The 16,859-nt window shown below is 32.6% G+C and overlaps 1 protein-coding gene across 1 annotated transcript in view; it reads right to left on the reverse strand.

The window, feature by feature from the left end:
- Positions 1 to 15,494, reverse strand: part of LOC127858982 (glycoprotein-N-acetylgalactosamine 3-beta-galactosyltransferase 1-like) — a 62,134-nt gene extending 46,640 nt beyond the window's left edge. The window contains exon 1 of the mRNA XM_052396375.1: positions 15,356 to 15,494. Within this exon, the coding sequence (XP_052252335.1) occupies positions 15,356 to 15,378 (23 nt within the window). The 5' untranslated portion in view covers positions 15,379 to 15,494. The remainder of the gene's footprint in view (positions 1 to 15,355) is intronic.
- Positions 15,495 to 16,859: the final 1,365 nt, after the last annotated feature.

Here is a 16,859-nt window from a genome sequence, read left to right on the forward strand (position 1 = left end):
CTAGGTTCGTCAATATTGTTATATAGATTTACCATGACCATAGCATACATATAATTTCTGCAGATCTTATCCAAGTGACATTTTTAACAGTAGAGATTAAACTGTATTACGTAACATCATAATTTATAAACCTTGATCCCTGTGTTATAAGAGAACATAAACGTACACATCGTGAAAGTCTGACATTTAAAATGATGAAAATCAATCAATTTGATGGTATGGTTAACGCTTTGAGGAAGTCCCTCAAAGGTCTCTGCCGATACATGCCACCTTGATTCATTTACTGCTACATTACATTTCTCTTTACAATACATCTTCAAGGAAACAAAAGCACATTCATACATTATTTTAAATGTATTTCCCAAGGGCGCACATGCTCTCAATTGATCACTTGCATGACTTGCCATACAGAAAAGAATCGTGAGAAATGTAGTTCGTAATGTAATGTATGTCATTTTAACGTCGTTATGTAATGTATGGACCTAGTGCATTAGCGTTAAATATCGTCCGATTTAAGCCTGTGCAGTAAATACAACCTTTTTTGAGACGACACTTTCCGCCTAGACTGGATTTGCGTTTTGACTTCCTATATTTACGAAAAGTTCTATACAAGCGGAAAGTGTCGTCCCTGATTAGCCTGTGCATACTGCTCAGGCCAGTTCGGGCCGACTTTTTACGCATATGCATTAAGCCCGGTTTTCCAAGAGCGAAGCTCAAATATGTATTCGAAGGGAAACAAATTTAAAAGAAATAAAAGGGGGACAACCAATAATACAATCAATAATAATATGTCCCCTTTTTTATCTGTCTTACTGTAAAACCAGTGTAGTTTTGAGATGGGGATAACAACAATTAATTTATTTGAAAATAACACTGGAGATATAGAAAAAGAATCACGTGACCTTAAAGTCTACGACTATAGAAAATATGGAGGCAAAATATCCTTTTTAGGAAGAAAGTTATTTTTAAATATATATTTTTTCTTCTGATTATCGATATAAGATTTATCGCAAAAAAGGATGCATGATTCAGTTTTCTTTGCGTATGTAAAACCTTGTACCTGCGTTCGAAATTTCAAAGAACAAATCGGAACAAATTCCACAATTACGGGGCAAACGCCAGTAGCAAACATACCATATGCATTTGCAGAGAAGCATGCTCTAATGTATTGGGGATGTATATGTCTGAGTTTAAGGCCTAAATGTACATTGGGGATATAACGCTTTATTATACGTCCCCTTTACACGTGTTTGCGTGTTGTTGTTTTTCTTTCAGAATGACAAAGAAGAAATTCGACGTGAGTTAGTGCATACAGAAGAGTAAAGCTCACACATCTCCACCTCCTTTTGAAATGTCTGCCATAATGACATTCGTAATTATAACGAAACTCGTGAAATGGAAAAAAATTCAATAATGCCATTGATTCTCCATTTCGGTCCCATATTCCTTCTGCAAAACACACTTTAAGATAAAGCGGATATCCCTTCGTATTTTGGAAAAAGAAATATGAATGACACTCCGCGTGTTGTACAAAATGGCAGGATTGACAAGATATCCCGAAGGACGCAGCTTGACAATGGGAATGATGGCACGGAAACTTGTATTCAATATCTTATATAACGATCGCATAAAAACGCTAATAATATTAGCAATAATCATAACAGAACAAAACTGAAAAGAAATTTATCACAGGCTTACGTAGTAACACCTCAGTCTTCAGCATTTTATATTATCAAACAGGTCAGAAGAAGGAATTTATCATACAATTATACGTACTTTATATACGAACTAACGAAATACAAGATAGTTGATTGAAATAATAGAATTATTTCAAAATATGTATGTGACACGGTGGCAACTGGCTAATACGTTAAATATTATCGAAAATAAACTAAATATGAACATGTGTAAGTTAAAGGCATACCATGTGCATTATTATGCTAAAAATAATTATTATTATTAGCAAAAATGCATTTAAATATAAATTTTACATCTGCGTAAAAAGATTTTGTTTGTTTTATAAAATAAATGTTAAACGTGGTTTACGGGTATCTAACAAAACCATATGGAATATTTTGCCAAGAATAATATCAAACCTATATGTGTACGTGTTAAAACTTAAGATACATTTCATTGAATCATAGCGTATATATTGTTATGCGGTTCACATTTTAATTACATTATGATGTTTTTCAATAAATGATTACAATTCAATAAAGTGCATTCTCAAACAAAAGCTTACCTTTTAAATACTCTCACTCCTGATTGCGAACGATTTAAAAATGGTTAACCAATACATTTACAAAACCATTTACTAATATCAACATTACATTGTGTCTCTGTACATGCTGAACAATATAATAAAAAATTTGGTTATTTTAAACCTTATTTCAATACTGATCTTGCAGTATTACCACTTACTTAATCATGTTTGCACGTAGGCACCTTCAATGCCAATTATAACATTTAAATTTTATCTGTGAAAATTAAAAATGGTTTTGAAAGTACTAGGATACTAATCGTTCAGTATTACAACTTACTTAATAATTTATGCACTTATGTACCTTCAATGCGAATTAATACATTATTTTTTAACTGTGAACATTAAAAATGTTTTGAAGGTACAAGAAGTGATGAACATAAGATCATTTGCTTGTTTTCATTTAACACTTAAAGGTTTCCTGCTATATAGTTGTAAACCTTGCTTCATTTTCGCTTTCATCTGAAGCTTTTTTCAAGTGTTAAGTAAACTTTAGATGTTGAATGAAATAACTATCTGATTTAATATAATTGCCTCCTTAATAATTATACTTTTATTCTTGTTTTAATTTGTTACAACATAACATGCTAGACACACTTTAGTTTGTGTTTTTTTTCTGATGCTTATAAGCAAACGCATTACATTCTTGGCACTTTTTAGTCTTTATGCCTGTAGTTGTAGTTTATGTTTTGTTGTTTATAACAACACTTATACTACATAACCAAAATCAACGTGTCTGTTCATGTTGTCATAATTCTGTTTCTTGTTGGTTATTCATTTCTTAATAACGTTGTATTAGCTTATATCTGCATTAAAAATGGGGGAATGAGACAACAAAAATATAAATGTTGTTAGTAAAAATTAAATCAAGTTAATAATTGTTTTATTACATTATATTGATTGATATAACAAGTATTACGAAAAATACTTTATTTAAACATAACTGTTTGATAAATAATTCTGAAATTAACTATTTACTGATTGTATATGACTGTTTATCTCTGTAATGTTTAGCCAAGCTACCTTTACACATATTGTCTTTTTTACTTTCATGTTTTTCTTAGTTAATTGTGGTTTCTTCTTGTTTCTGTCCACTATATGTAGATTATGCTTATGCCTTTTTTTTAAAGTCTCAATTCGGGACCAGTCGTTTTTTTCTCATTTGTGTGATTATTTATTTTTACTTCTTCATTTTAATGGAATATTCATCTTTTTGTACTCCTAATTTTTGTTTCCTATTTGTGTTTGTTTGTATGGACATCTTATGTTATATAATAGAAACCAACTGGACATGTTTTAAAATAGAAACTAACCGGACAAGCACACACAAATTATCATTTACATCACCCTACACGTCTTAACATGATTAAATTATGTACTTTTAATGTAAAAGGGCTAAACAATAAAGACAAACGCATAAAAATCTTCAAATGGTTAGACGAAATTTTTTAAAGTATATGCCTATTACAAGAAAGTCACTTGACACATACTTTAGCACAAACCTTAAAAGATGAATGGAACGGAGACATCTATCTCAGTGGACAACATACTAATGAACAAGGCATTGCCTTTCTGATAAAAAATAATATAGGGATCACAGTCGATAACTTTAACGAAATAATATTTGGCAGACAAGCAAGTATAGATATCAAAATAAACGAAACACAAATAACATTAATCAACGTTTACGGCCCTAACATAGATGATTCCACTTTTTACGAAACATTACAATCCTTTATAATCAATAAGCAAGATAAAAACATTATAGTCGGTGGTGACTTCAATACTGCCCTTAACCCATTATTAGATAACAAGAAATATCTTTAAAAAAAGATATACGGCGTTGATTGTGGTCGATGTTTATGAACGATCAAAAGTTATCTTTATGAGATAAAAAGTAGCGGATGCCTTTTTTCTGCGCAGTTCTTAGCTACATCACAAGCAAATCAATTACGGGGTGTTTCGCCAGATTTCGTTGCTTATTTTGCTTTATGTGATATTATTACTCAGATATCTATATTTACAGAATAGAAAAACACAAGAAACATGAAAATAAACGAGTGCATATAGGTCAGCCGGCAATAATCGAATCTTATTTAATTGCATAATTATAGTATAGTGAATTATTGTGCTCATGCTTAATAAACTGGTCTAAATGGATAAATATTTCTAATTAATTTTATCAAAATTGGTCCTTATCATGCAAATGTTGAAAACATATTAAAAATCGATGATTGACATACCACAATAATATCGCCGAATATCTGTATTTAGTATCTTTCTGATCAAAACAGACTTCAAGTGCACAAAGTTTACGAGACGGCGTTTATATAAAGATTTCTGCAACTGACCGCAAACTGACCTTGATACCTTGCGGATTGGAATGCAATGCATTAAAGTTAGGTAACAATTCTGCTGCTGAAACGACGACTTGTTTACGCCAACTGTACACGACCAAGGCAACAGCTGTGCCTAAAATATTGATATATCGACAAAGCGACTAAACGAACTATTTACTCCATCAGACAAAAATAGCATAGATTCCAATTTTTTCCTTCAATGAAAAGATCGCAACCCCTTCTGCGAACTCCGGTGATGAACTGTATATGAACTTTCACACACTGGCCGCGAGTTGACCCGAAACCTCGCGGGTTGAAATGCAATGCAAGTAAGTACTAAATATGAGAATATAGCCTTTAGTATAAACGCTTTTGCGCTGGTAATTATCTGAAAATAAAATGTGAACGCACAAACTGTTCTATCTATTGAGCCTTTTCATTAGAGATAAAATTGTTTCATGCAGTAAAACAGTGTTACAAAGACGCGGATATGTTTCCAATGTTCTGGTGTTATACTCAAATCAGCTAATGGAATAAATGAAGTGTATTCATTCGTACCTAGCCGCGGGAAATTTTATTTGAATATTATTGGACACTTACAAAGGTCAAGTCAGGGTGAAAAGCTGGCTTAATACAGATTACGCCGAAAAAGAAGGGAACCTTTATACTCATCCTAAAAATAGAAACATTTTGAATAACATAATTGAAAACAACAATATGATAGACATCTGGCGAACAATATATCAAAACGAAAGCAAATTCACCTGGCACTCAAACACAAAACCAACAATATTTTGTACATAAGACTATTTTTTTTAATATCTGAGTCTCTTTGCAACATTATTGACACATGTAACATAAAACCAGGATTTATGACTGACCACTCTCTAGTTGAACTTAAACTACACCTAAATACAATCTGAAAGAGGCCCAGGATACTTTAAAATTAATAACAGCATCTTATTAGATACACAATATCAAACACATATAAAACAAGAAATATTCAATACAGTTCAAAATAATAAAGATGGAAACACACACACCTTATGGGAAGTAATTAAAGGAATATACGTAACACAACAATTAGATACACATCATTTAAACAAAAAGAAACACACAAACTTGAAACTGAAACCATCAAAACCATTGAAACACTTGAAAAACAATTGCATCAAACAAACACAAATGATACCACCGATATTGAAAATGAAATTACATTAAAAAAACAAATATTAGATGGAATCTATTATACACATCTCATTGGAATAATACTAAGAGCGCGTGCACAGCATGTTTAACACAATGAAAAAAAATACAAAATACTTCGCAAACATTGAAAAACGTACAAGTGAACAAACTGTACACACATTAGTAGTCAATAGCAAAGATATAACAAACATAACTCAAATACTAGAAGAACAACGTTTAGTTTTTGAAACCCTCTATAAACGAAAAAATGTTGAAAATAACACCCTTTTTAAATATACACATCACTCTTTAAATCAAGAAGAAAAACTATTGTGTGACGGATTACTAAATGAAAATGAAAGTGGATAAGCACTTAAAGAAATGCAAAATAGCAAAAGTCCAGGATCTGATGGCATCACCATTAAGTTTTATAAAATATTTTGGAATTATATCAAAACACATTTTATTAATTCACTAAACTATTCATATAATAATGAAAACCTAACTACGCTTCAAAAACAAGGTATAATATCACTCATTCCAAAACCTGGAAAAAACTTAGAATCCTTATCGAACAGGCGCCCAATTAGTTTACTAAACAATGATTATAAAATTGCAACTAAAAGTATAGCAAACAGAATTAAAAAAAATATTACCATCAATTATTTCAAAATCTCAATCTGGTTTCATAAAAGGACATTACATTGGTGAAAACGTTCGTCTTATCCAAGAATGCATAAACTATTTCAACAATTCAAATAATCCTGGTCTAATATTCTTTGCAGACTTTGAAAAGGCATTCAATTCGCTTGATCGTTCATTTATGTTCTCTTGCTTAGAAAATATAAACTTTGGTGAAAGTGTAATTCAATGGGTCAAACTATTCTTTACCGATATTAACAGTATAATCATTTACAATGGCTTCTTTTCAAACAGTTTTAACATCGAATGAGGGGTTCGACAAGGATGTCCACTCTCATCATCGCTATTTATTATTTGCATCGAGTATCTATCACATCACATGTAATCAAATAAACACATAAAAGGCATATCACTAGAACCTGACGAAGAAATCAAACAGTCTCTATTTGCTGACGATGCAACTTATTTTTTAAACGACAATTACGATTCTTTCCATAACCTAATAGAGTCGCTAACCCTTTACGGAATGACATCGGGTCTTAAACTAAACTAAGGTAAATGTACTGTGCTACGAGTAGGTAAATTAAAACAAAGTAATGTCCAATATTACAAAGAAATGAAATTTAATTGGACATCCGATGAAGCCATAACGTTAGGAATTACTTTCACAAATAATGAAAAGGATACAGTTCTTAAAAACATACTACCTAAATTACAGAATTTCAAAAACTGCTTAAAATCATGGCATCACCGTAAACTTACACTAATCGGAAAAAACACAGTATTGAAAACGTTTGCACTTCCTAAATTAATTTATGTATTTACAGTTCTCCCAAATCCACCAAATGATGTTATTAACGATATAAAATCACCAATATTTAATTTTATACGGGACGGTAAGCCTGATAAACTAAAACGAACTCAGTTAATTCAACCTGTAGAAAATGGAGGTATCCAATTAACGAACATTGACTCATTCTTGAATGCAATCAAATGCAGCTGGGTTAAACGATACCTAGATAATACCAATACGAGTAAATGGAAAATATTCCACCAGAAAATCCTAAAAAAATATGGTGAATCCTTACTCTTTGAATGTAACATCAGCAATACTATCTTACTTGAAATTGCAAACGAAAACATATTTCTGTCTGATGTTCTATCAGCATGGAGTGATGTCACTCATAACCGAGAAACTCAAACCAGCAGTAAAACTATTTTATGGAACAATAAAGACATAACTTCAAACAATAAGACGTTTTACTATAAAGATTGGTTTGAGCGGAGCATTAAATATGTCGACCAATTATATGACTACAGAATTACGGATTTCTACTCTTTTGATGATATATGCTACATATACGAAATACCTTCAAATAATTTTCTGAAGTACCACACACTAATCAAAAGCATACACATACATATTAAATCTGAAATCAATACAAATAATAAACCATGTACCCAAACAACATTCGTAGAAAACATACTTGAAAGAAAAAACAAAGCGAATAAAATGTTTTACACACTACAAATTAAAAACCCTACAGAAAACTCCAAAACCCAAAATAAATGGCAAGTCCTTTTCGGAGAACATGAACTTAATTGGAAACACATATTTACGATGCCATATAAAGCAACTATTGAAAGCACACTGAGAAATTTTCAATATAAATACATCCATAGAATTATAGCTACAAATAAATATCTCTTTAAATGCAAATTATCTAACTCAAATCTGTGTGACTTCTACGGTGAAAACATCGAAACTATAGAACATCTTTTTTGGGAGTGCAAACACATCCAGCCTATTTGGAATCAATTAGTATCTTTTCATGAACAACAGCAACTAAACGTTTAACTATCTTTCTTAAATTTAAGTTTCGAAATTTACTCATTGAAATCAATAGACTGTAATAATATTGTGAATTGTATTCTTATATTGATGAAATATTTTATCTTTAACATGAAGTACAAAAAACAAGTACCAAATTTTAATTGTTTTGTCCATAGTCTTAAACTAAAAATCCAGATTGAGAAAGAAATATGCCTCAGTAATGACACATTACAAATCTTCGAACAAAAATGGAATCGGATTAAATTCTCATAATGTTTGTCCACTTATATACATTTCACTCTAATGTTAGTTTATCTTTCTAAAATATTTTTATATTTTTTTTTTGAATCTTATAAGATCATTGTGAATATACAACAAAACACACATGTCCAATATGTTTTCTTCCCACTTTATACAACTCATCATTTTTCATAACTATTCTTCTGTTGTTCTTTTCTTTCCTCTATTTAAAAAAAAACACCTATCACAATTTTTTTTAATCTTAAGGAAACCAAAAAAGTATATATATTAGCATATCTTGTATAACATGTGTGAACTTTATTGCTTTGTACAATCACTTTGTTGTATGATCATATACATGTCTACATTGTATGTATTATATTGAATAAATAAAAAAAGAATCTGATTGACAGTTGGCGAGATGTCAATTGATAACACGCTGTTTAAACATTCTAATTAAGTTATTAATGTTTCCGACATCTTGACTTATCCATATAAATTTTCCTAACATACACTGATACTTCCGCATTCCTGAAATAAATCTATTAGTAGTTCAGTTGTGTATGGAAATTTCATCAGAACTATTTTCCGACTAACAAACATGTATTATGTGAACGTGTGCTACTTTACTTCACTTCATCTTTATATGCGCATTAATCCAGTAATGCGGAAACCTTAGATTGCTTGGATATCAATTTTTGTCTCAACTATGGTTAATAAGTTATTGGCAATATGAGACATTCAGTTATTGAGTGTAATCATAATAGAGAATAAATAAAAATTAAATGTAAGAAGAATATTTTGCAATAAAAAATATGCTCAAAACATTTTAAATTACTTTTTATACAAAATGTTACTAAAATTTGGCATTTGACCTAATTTAATCAGAGCGTCTTAGCAAATTTTCAATCTGAAAATCCTGATTAAAATGCGTTAACATTAAAATTCTTAAAGGGATCTTTTCACGCTTTGGTAAATTGACAAAATTGAAAAAAGTTGTTTCAGATTCGCAAATTTTCGTTTTAGTAATGAAATTTGTGAGGAAACAGTAATACTGAACATTTACCATGGTCTAATATAGCCATTATGTGCGTCTTTTGACGATTTTAAAACTTAAAAATTATAAAGCGTTGCAACGCGAAACGATTGAATAATTTGAAGAGTTCTGTTTTTGTCGTTAAAGTTTGTGAAACTAAGAAAATTGCGTATATAAGGTATAAAATACGTCATGTATGTGTACTCGGCGGAATAGCTCAGTAGGCTAAAGCGTTTTTACTTCAGCACTCTGGCAGGACTCCAGGGGTCACTGGTTCGAAACCTGCTCCGAGCAATGTTCTTTTCCTTTTTTTAATTTTATTCTTGATTTTTTACTGAAGCCTTTACGATCCAATGTTTACATTTATCAATATAAAGCATTTAATGAATGAATTAAAAAATGCCAAAATCTGTGAAAAGGCCCCTTTAAAGCGGGTATATACGATTTTTATATGTGCTGAATTGTAAAATATTGATACAAATATGTTATAATAACACACACTATGCAAGAAAAATGATACATTTAAGACGAATTTCATAAAATACAGCAAATACAAATTAGCGCCCCGAGCCGATTGTGACGAAGATAATTCGTAATTATTTTCCTACAATAACCGATGCATTCGTCTTTTTTGTAAGTGTTCATGTGTCGTATGAATCGATATCGCTGCAGAAATTTCAAATGAACCGTTAAACTAAATTTAGATTCACATCGTACATGCATGATATACATGCTGGCGAATTCGGCTGTACAGCCTTTTTCGATTTCAGAATTAAATATCTGGCTTATTTAGCATTTTTCGACACATGTTCTTCTTAACTTTTATTTTAGTTTATATTGAAATATATGTATAATAAGTTTTTTACACATTTTATATTTATTACTAAATATTTGACAAGATCGTATATACCCGCTTTAAAGATGTCAGGAAGCAGGTATGTTTTGAAATCAATATGGCAATTTATTACGAGACATAAAACAATCCATAAAATATGAGCATGTATATTCAGTATATCTAATGATACCGTCGTGCTTTAATTATGCCTAGCGTCTATAAAAATGCCTTGGCAAACAGCGTAGACCCAGATGAGACGCCGCATGATTCGGCGTCTCATCAGGGTCTGCGCTGTTTGCTTAAAGGAATATCTGTAAGAAGCATTCTAAATATAGAAATAAATATACTAGACATCCCTTACTTTGGAAATAAATTGATCCAATTGAGAAGGATGGGAGAGTCCACTAGGCATAAATGGGTTAATATAATGAGAAGAGAGTATTTTAATTTTAATTTTAAAGACTAGACATATATAGCAACATTTATTTTTATATCGGTTGCTCTATCCGACACAATTGCATATACAAATCCTTTCAAAGGAGTGCAAATCCATGGTAAGTAGAATTATAAGCTCTATGCGATTTGTACGAATAAGAGTATGTCTGTCAATATTTTAGAACAATATTGCAAATTATATAAAGCAATGTACGAGATATTTGACACGAGCAGTAGACTGCACCATCCGCACAAAGAATAAATAATTATTCGTGTCCATGACAACCGTGTATGTGTGCGATACAGAGTGACTAACACGATCATAATGCTTTAAGCGAAATAAGAGTTAACTCCATCATTAATTTCAACGACACATATCTGCGAGGGGAAAATGACAAACCGTATGCAACATAAACATAAGAGCCGCGTTCTGAGAAAACTGGGCATAATGCATGTGCGTATAGTGTCGTCCCAGATTAGCCTGTACAGTACGCACGGCTAATCAGGGACGACACTTTTTTATGACATTTTTCGTTTAAATGAAGTCTCTTCGTAGCAAAAATCCAATTTAGGCGGAAAGTGTCTTCCCTGAATAGCCTGTGCGGACTGCACAGGCTAATCTGGGAAGACGCTTTACGCACATGCATTATACCCAGATTTCTCAGAATGCTACTCATATATACATAGTCTGCATGTTATACAACGCATGCAGATGGTATTTCATGGCTGTTGCCAGACATCAAGATGTTGTTGTCCAGATCGATGTGCTTCAATCATGGGGCCAATATTGTATCGCTATTCGATACAAAGTATCCGAATCAATATGTCCGGCCTTGAAGCGTTCTATGTAAGAACATTTTCATATATATATATGCAACTTTTATTCGGCGTAATTGTATGGCGTGAAAAGTTGCGGAATCAATATTGATTGATCTTCCAGCGTTATTTTTGGTATTTGTTTAATATTGAGCTTTTAATCACCGTAGCTGTAGAGGATGGGGGTTAACGTAAACTTTTTTCGATAAGCATATGCAGCTTGAGCATTCACTGCTAACATAATTGTGCAATTGTCATGTTGAAAAGGGCATTTTCACAGATTTTGGCAGTTATTAGTCAGTAAATGCTTTAAATTGATGAATGTTAATATTGGATCTTAAAAGCTCCAGTAAAAAGCAAGAATACAATTAAATGAATAAAAAAAGAGCCATCAACTAGGCTTGAACCACTGACCCCTGGAGTAAAAGTCTAACGCTTGGACCACTCGATAATCCGTGCTGATACCACGAATAATGTATTTAAAACTTTATACAAGATAAGTATTGATGCAAAGCATCAAAGGGCGTCGGGAATTTCAGTGTAAAAGGCACTCAATTAAGTTACATGGAACGATTTTTTTTCTACTGTAAATATTAATATATTGGCCGATTATATTAAACAAAATAGAAAAAGATACTGGTAAAACCATTATCTATAATTTTGTGTTATAACCCCCAAATAACCATTATTTATGATGTTGTGTTATAACCCCCAAATAACCATTATCTATCATTTTGTGTTGTAACCCCCAAATATTTTATAGTTCATTTTATTTACATTGGTTTCCTTTTTTTACTGGCATCCGTGTGCAGTTTTAATTAATGGAACAGAACTGTGTAGGTTTTAAAAATCTGCTTCATCTTGTAAGCGTAATTTCATATTTTTCTCAACTTCAAGGAGTTCATATTTTTCTCAACTTCAAGGGGAGATGATTCTGAACTTATGTTTACGTTGCTCATTTACGATAGGGGTTGAGTACTCATTGATATGAAAACACTGTACAAGTTTGAAAAAAAAATGAAGGAAAACTGTAAATTGCATGAAGAAGCTGCATTTCACAATACTTTGAATTTCAGTAGAAGATCATAATAGATTTATTGCTCCGATATTCATCATTTTCAATATGGTTCGAGTAATACTGATATACAAACACTTAACAAGTTTGGAAAGATTCAGACGAAAGTTGTGAAATCTTTAAAACAAGTGGAAATTGTTTATTTTGTCAAATTTAATAGAAAAAATTCTGGACTTATTGTCCCGATGTTTCTCATTTTAAATGAGGTAAAAATGCTCATTGATATGAAGACATTGTAAGCTTGGAAAGAATCTGATGAAAAATGTTGACATAATCACCTAACCAAGCAGTTTTTCACTTTTATTTTTAAATTCAAAGAGACATAATTTTGGACTTATGGTCCGTGTTGCTCATAAAGAGTTTAGGTTGGGTCCTCATTGATAAAAAACCTGTGCAAGTTTGGGAACAATCAGATGACAAAATTTGACTTCGAACAACGATTTCAGAATATCTCAAATTCTAAGGAAGATAACTATGGACGTAATGGTCGGATAATGCCAAAGGGTCCATTCCACCTGGATAGTAATACGTGTCGCGCTTCGCGCTCAATATGTGGCTCTTAAAAACAAACTCCGAGGAGTGCTTGACTCTAACGGGTTGCTGGGACACAGCTCCTTCTTGATAAGCGGCTGCTTCAGTTATCGCAACTCATTGTTACAATCAATAATACGTGTCGCGCTTCGCGCTCTATATGTGGTAGGGATAGTCCTTAAGGCCTTTAATAGACAACCATAAAACTACATGGATAGTAGATGTGTTGTTTGCATTTATTTGTTAATATAAAAACACTTGTATTTTTTATAAGATATTTAAGTGAGGTTAGACATTTTAATTAACGTTGTCTCCACGCGGCATCCATTAATTTTAATAAAAATGTCCAATTGTAGTAAAATGGATTTTAAAATGTCTACATAAAATAAAGCTGTATTATATTTATTAACCTGACTGAAAAAAAATTGTCAGCCGCCGAACTGTACCGTTCGTGCCGGAACCCGGGATTGAACCGGGGGCCTTTATATAATTGTTGCGAAAACAACTTCAGTGTAACGCTCTCCCAACTGAACTATTCCGGCTGTCATCATTTATTTGCTATTTGGTGAAGTTCTTTATAGCGATCGTTATTATATGTCTATTAATAAACAAATACATTGTACGTTTCGCGATGCAACGCTTTACACTTGTCAGGTTTTTAAATCGTCAAAATATGCAAATAATGGATATTTTAAAGTGTGGTAAATGTTCAGTATTACTATTTCCTCAAAAATATCATAACTATAACGAAAATTTGCGAATATGAAACATTTTTTTTATTTTGTCAATTTGCCAAAACTTGAAAAGGCCTTTTAAAGGGTATGTAAACTTTCACCAACGGTTTAATGTATTTATAAACGATTTAGATAATTGCATGTTATCAAAAAAAATACATATTTTTTTTGTATTCGTACAAAAAGAAGTAAATGTAACCTACTGACGGCACTGTCAAAGTAATCGCAATGGTGCAATTCATGGGTAGGGTAGTTGGAAGTACCATCAACGCGTCACATCATCCTATTCGAAAAGTGTGTATGCTGAATTATGAATCAATATAATATTAGGCGCAGATTTATGTGCTGTTTTCAAGTATTTAGTATAAAAAGCATATTTAATCAAGTTTGTTTTTTTTCCTTTCATCAATAGTATTGAACTTTGAAAACGTCTAACCAACCGGTGAATAATTTTATCTGGCTGGTAAAAAAGCAACAAAAAGAGAAACTCTTTCAATAAAAATAAGATGTTGTTTGAACTTTCACAAGTGTAGTTGTATATATTTAGGACGAACCTAATATCCCCTTTAATTTCTACGTCAAATGTCATTTCTAGTTTTTTTCTTTTTTTTACCATATTTTTTTCTCACGCACATAACTTCTACCAATTGTCAGTTTCTTAAATTCACGAGTGACGCTGTTAGCAATGATGGCCTGTTAGTATTGCTTGTGTCAACGTTCATTATATGAGCCGCGATCTGAGAAAACTGGGCACAATGCATGTGCGTAAAGTATCGTCCCAGATTAGCCTGTGCAGTCCGCACAGGCTAATCTGGGACGACACTTTCCGCCTAACTTGGACTTTTGCTAAGAAGAGACTTCATTTAAACGAAAAATGTCATAAAAGCGGAAAGTGTCGTCCCTGATTAGCCTGTGCGGACTGCAGAGGCTAATCTGGGATAACACTTTACGCACATACATTATATGCCCAGTTTTCTCAGAACGCGTCTCATATTGTCTTGCGTAATCTGAAAACACATGTAAAATTAACGTACGAACGTAAACGCTAAACTGAAAACTAGACGTTCTTGTTGTTCAATGGATCATGACCGTTTACATGCATGAAGCAGCAGTATTCAGTCATTGTTTACGCCTGGCGTTTCTATTATTAACGCCCATGTCAATCCACAACATTAACTAGAAACATGCAACAGTATAATTGCCAACGCGTACTAAAATAAATTTAGTATAGTTTTTTTTTTAGTTCGGATTCACAATTTACATTTTTCTAACGATAATTGAACGTTTGTCAGTGAATCAGTTGGTGAAGGAATATTACTTTTTGTAAAATTTAACAGCCGCAAGAATGAGAAAAAAGTTATAAATTATGCAAACAAACGAAGGTTAATACCTTAATCTTGCCATGCGAGTCATGAATCAGGAATATCCACACTTTCCGTCAATATGTAGCACTAAGGAAGCATAAAATCCAATACATACTAAAATATCATTGAGCATCGATACGTTGATATCCGTTCATCAAAACTACGCAGTCGTTAGTGATACACGTATAGACGCTAGTTACTGATATGAATGTTTGTAAACTTTGACATAACGATAACCTTTGACGTTCGCGCGAGACAAAAACAATCACGGTGTTATGTGACAGGCGACAGGCGAGTCTGATAATTGATTGCATAGAAACACTGATGACGGGAAAGGATCTAAAACCTACGGAATACCGTTAGTGCCATCGTGGTTGTACATTAAAATCCATAGGGCGACAATGCGATAGTGCGATAGCACGATGGCGACAATGCGATAAAACGATGACGACAATACGATAACGCGATAGTACGATGGCGACAATGCGATGATACGATGGCGACAGTATGATATGACTATCGAATTACCGCCATCGTACTATCGCGTTATCGTACTGTCGTCATCGTATTATCGCATTGTCGCAATCGTACTATCGCACCGTCGCCATCGTATTGTCTCACTGTCGCATTGTCGTCATCGTACTATTTCGTTGTCGCATTATCGCCATCGTACTATCGCATTGTCGCCATCGTACTATCGCATTGTCGCCATCGTACTATCGCATTATCGCATTGTCGCCCTCTGGATTTTAATGTGTAACCACGATGGTACTAACGGTATTCCGTAAAAAAAAACACTGCAGGAAAAATAGTGCGAGATATTTTAAATAGAATGGAAACATTTTTCGGAATGAGATTGAAATTTGTGGAACTTAATTTCTTTCGTGAACACCTTGATACAATATTCGTTGATTGTATTGTCAGTATTTAAATTGTTTGTATCAAATACTCAGTGGGCACGTTATGCCGTTATGGACCGTCGTGTCAAACGGAAAGTATACATTAGAGGAATGTGAGATCGATCGTTAATTGTAATTTGCAAAGTAAGAAGTAATCTGCTCGCGACAAAAACATGTCACTTAGACCGCTACTTTCACCTATAATTTATTTCACTGAGTCATGGCCGAACATTCAAATATGCATGAACAAATAATTTCTTCAAAAAGGATTGTCACATATAAGCACCATGGTCGTGGTATATAGAGATTCTGTGTTGATTAAGAAGTCATTGGTTTATATGTCCCAGATCGATATACCAGTGAGAAAAACGAGTGAGATAACTTGATAAAGAGATCAAACGCGGACCGTTTCTTCTTCGTACCTCATGTATATTTGCTTAAAATAGCAGCCTCTGATAACATAATTCTCAAAATTGTATATACGATTGGATTTTCCGACTGCGCCAGAGGCTGCCGCAATTGGATTTAAAACATCAAGAAATTATTGGATAATTACGTGTTCAGCTATGTTTTAACAGCGGTAATGATATTTATGTAATTTTTTTCAACTCACTGTAAAATACAGAATTAT

The sequence above is a fragment of the Dreissena polymorpha genome, chromosome 14 (genome assembly GCF_020536995.1).
Source record: "Dreissena polymorpha isolate Duluth1 chromosome 14, UMN_Dpol_1.0, whole genome shotgun sequence".
Classification (NCBI taxonomy): Eukaryota; Metazoa; Mollusca; class Bivalvia; order Myida; family Dreissenidae; genus Dreissena; species Dreissena polymorpha.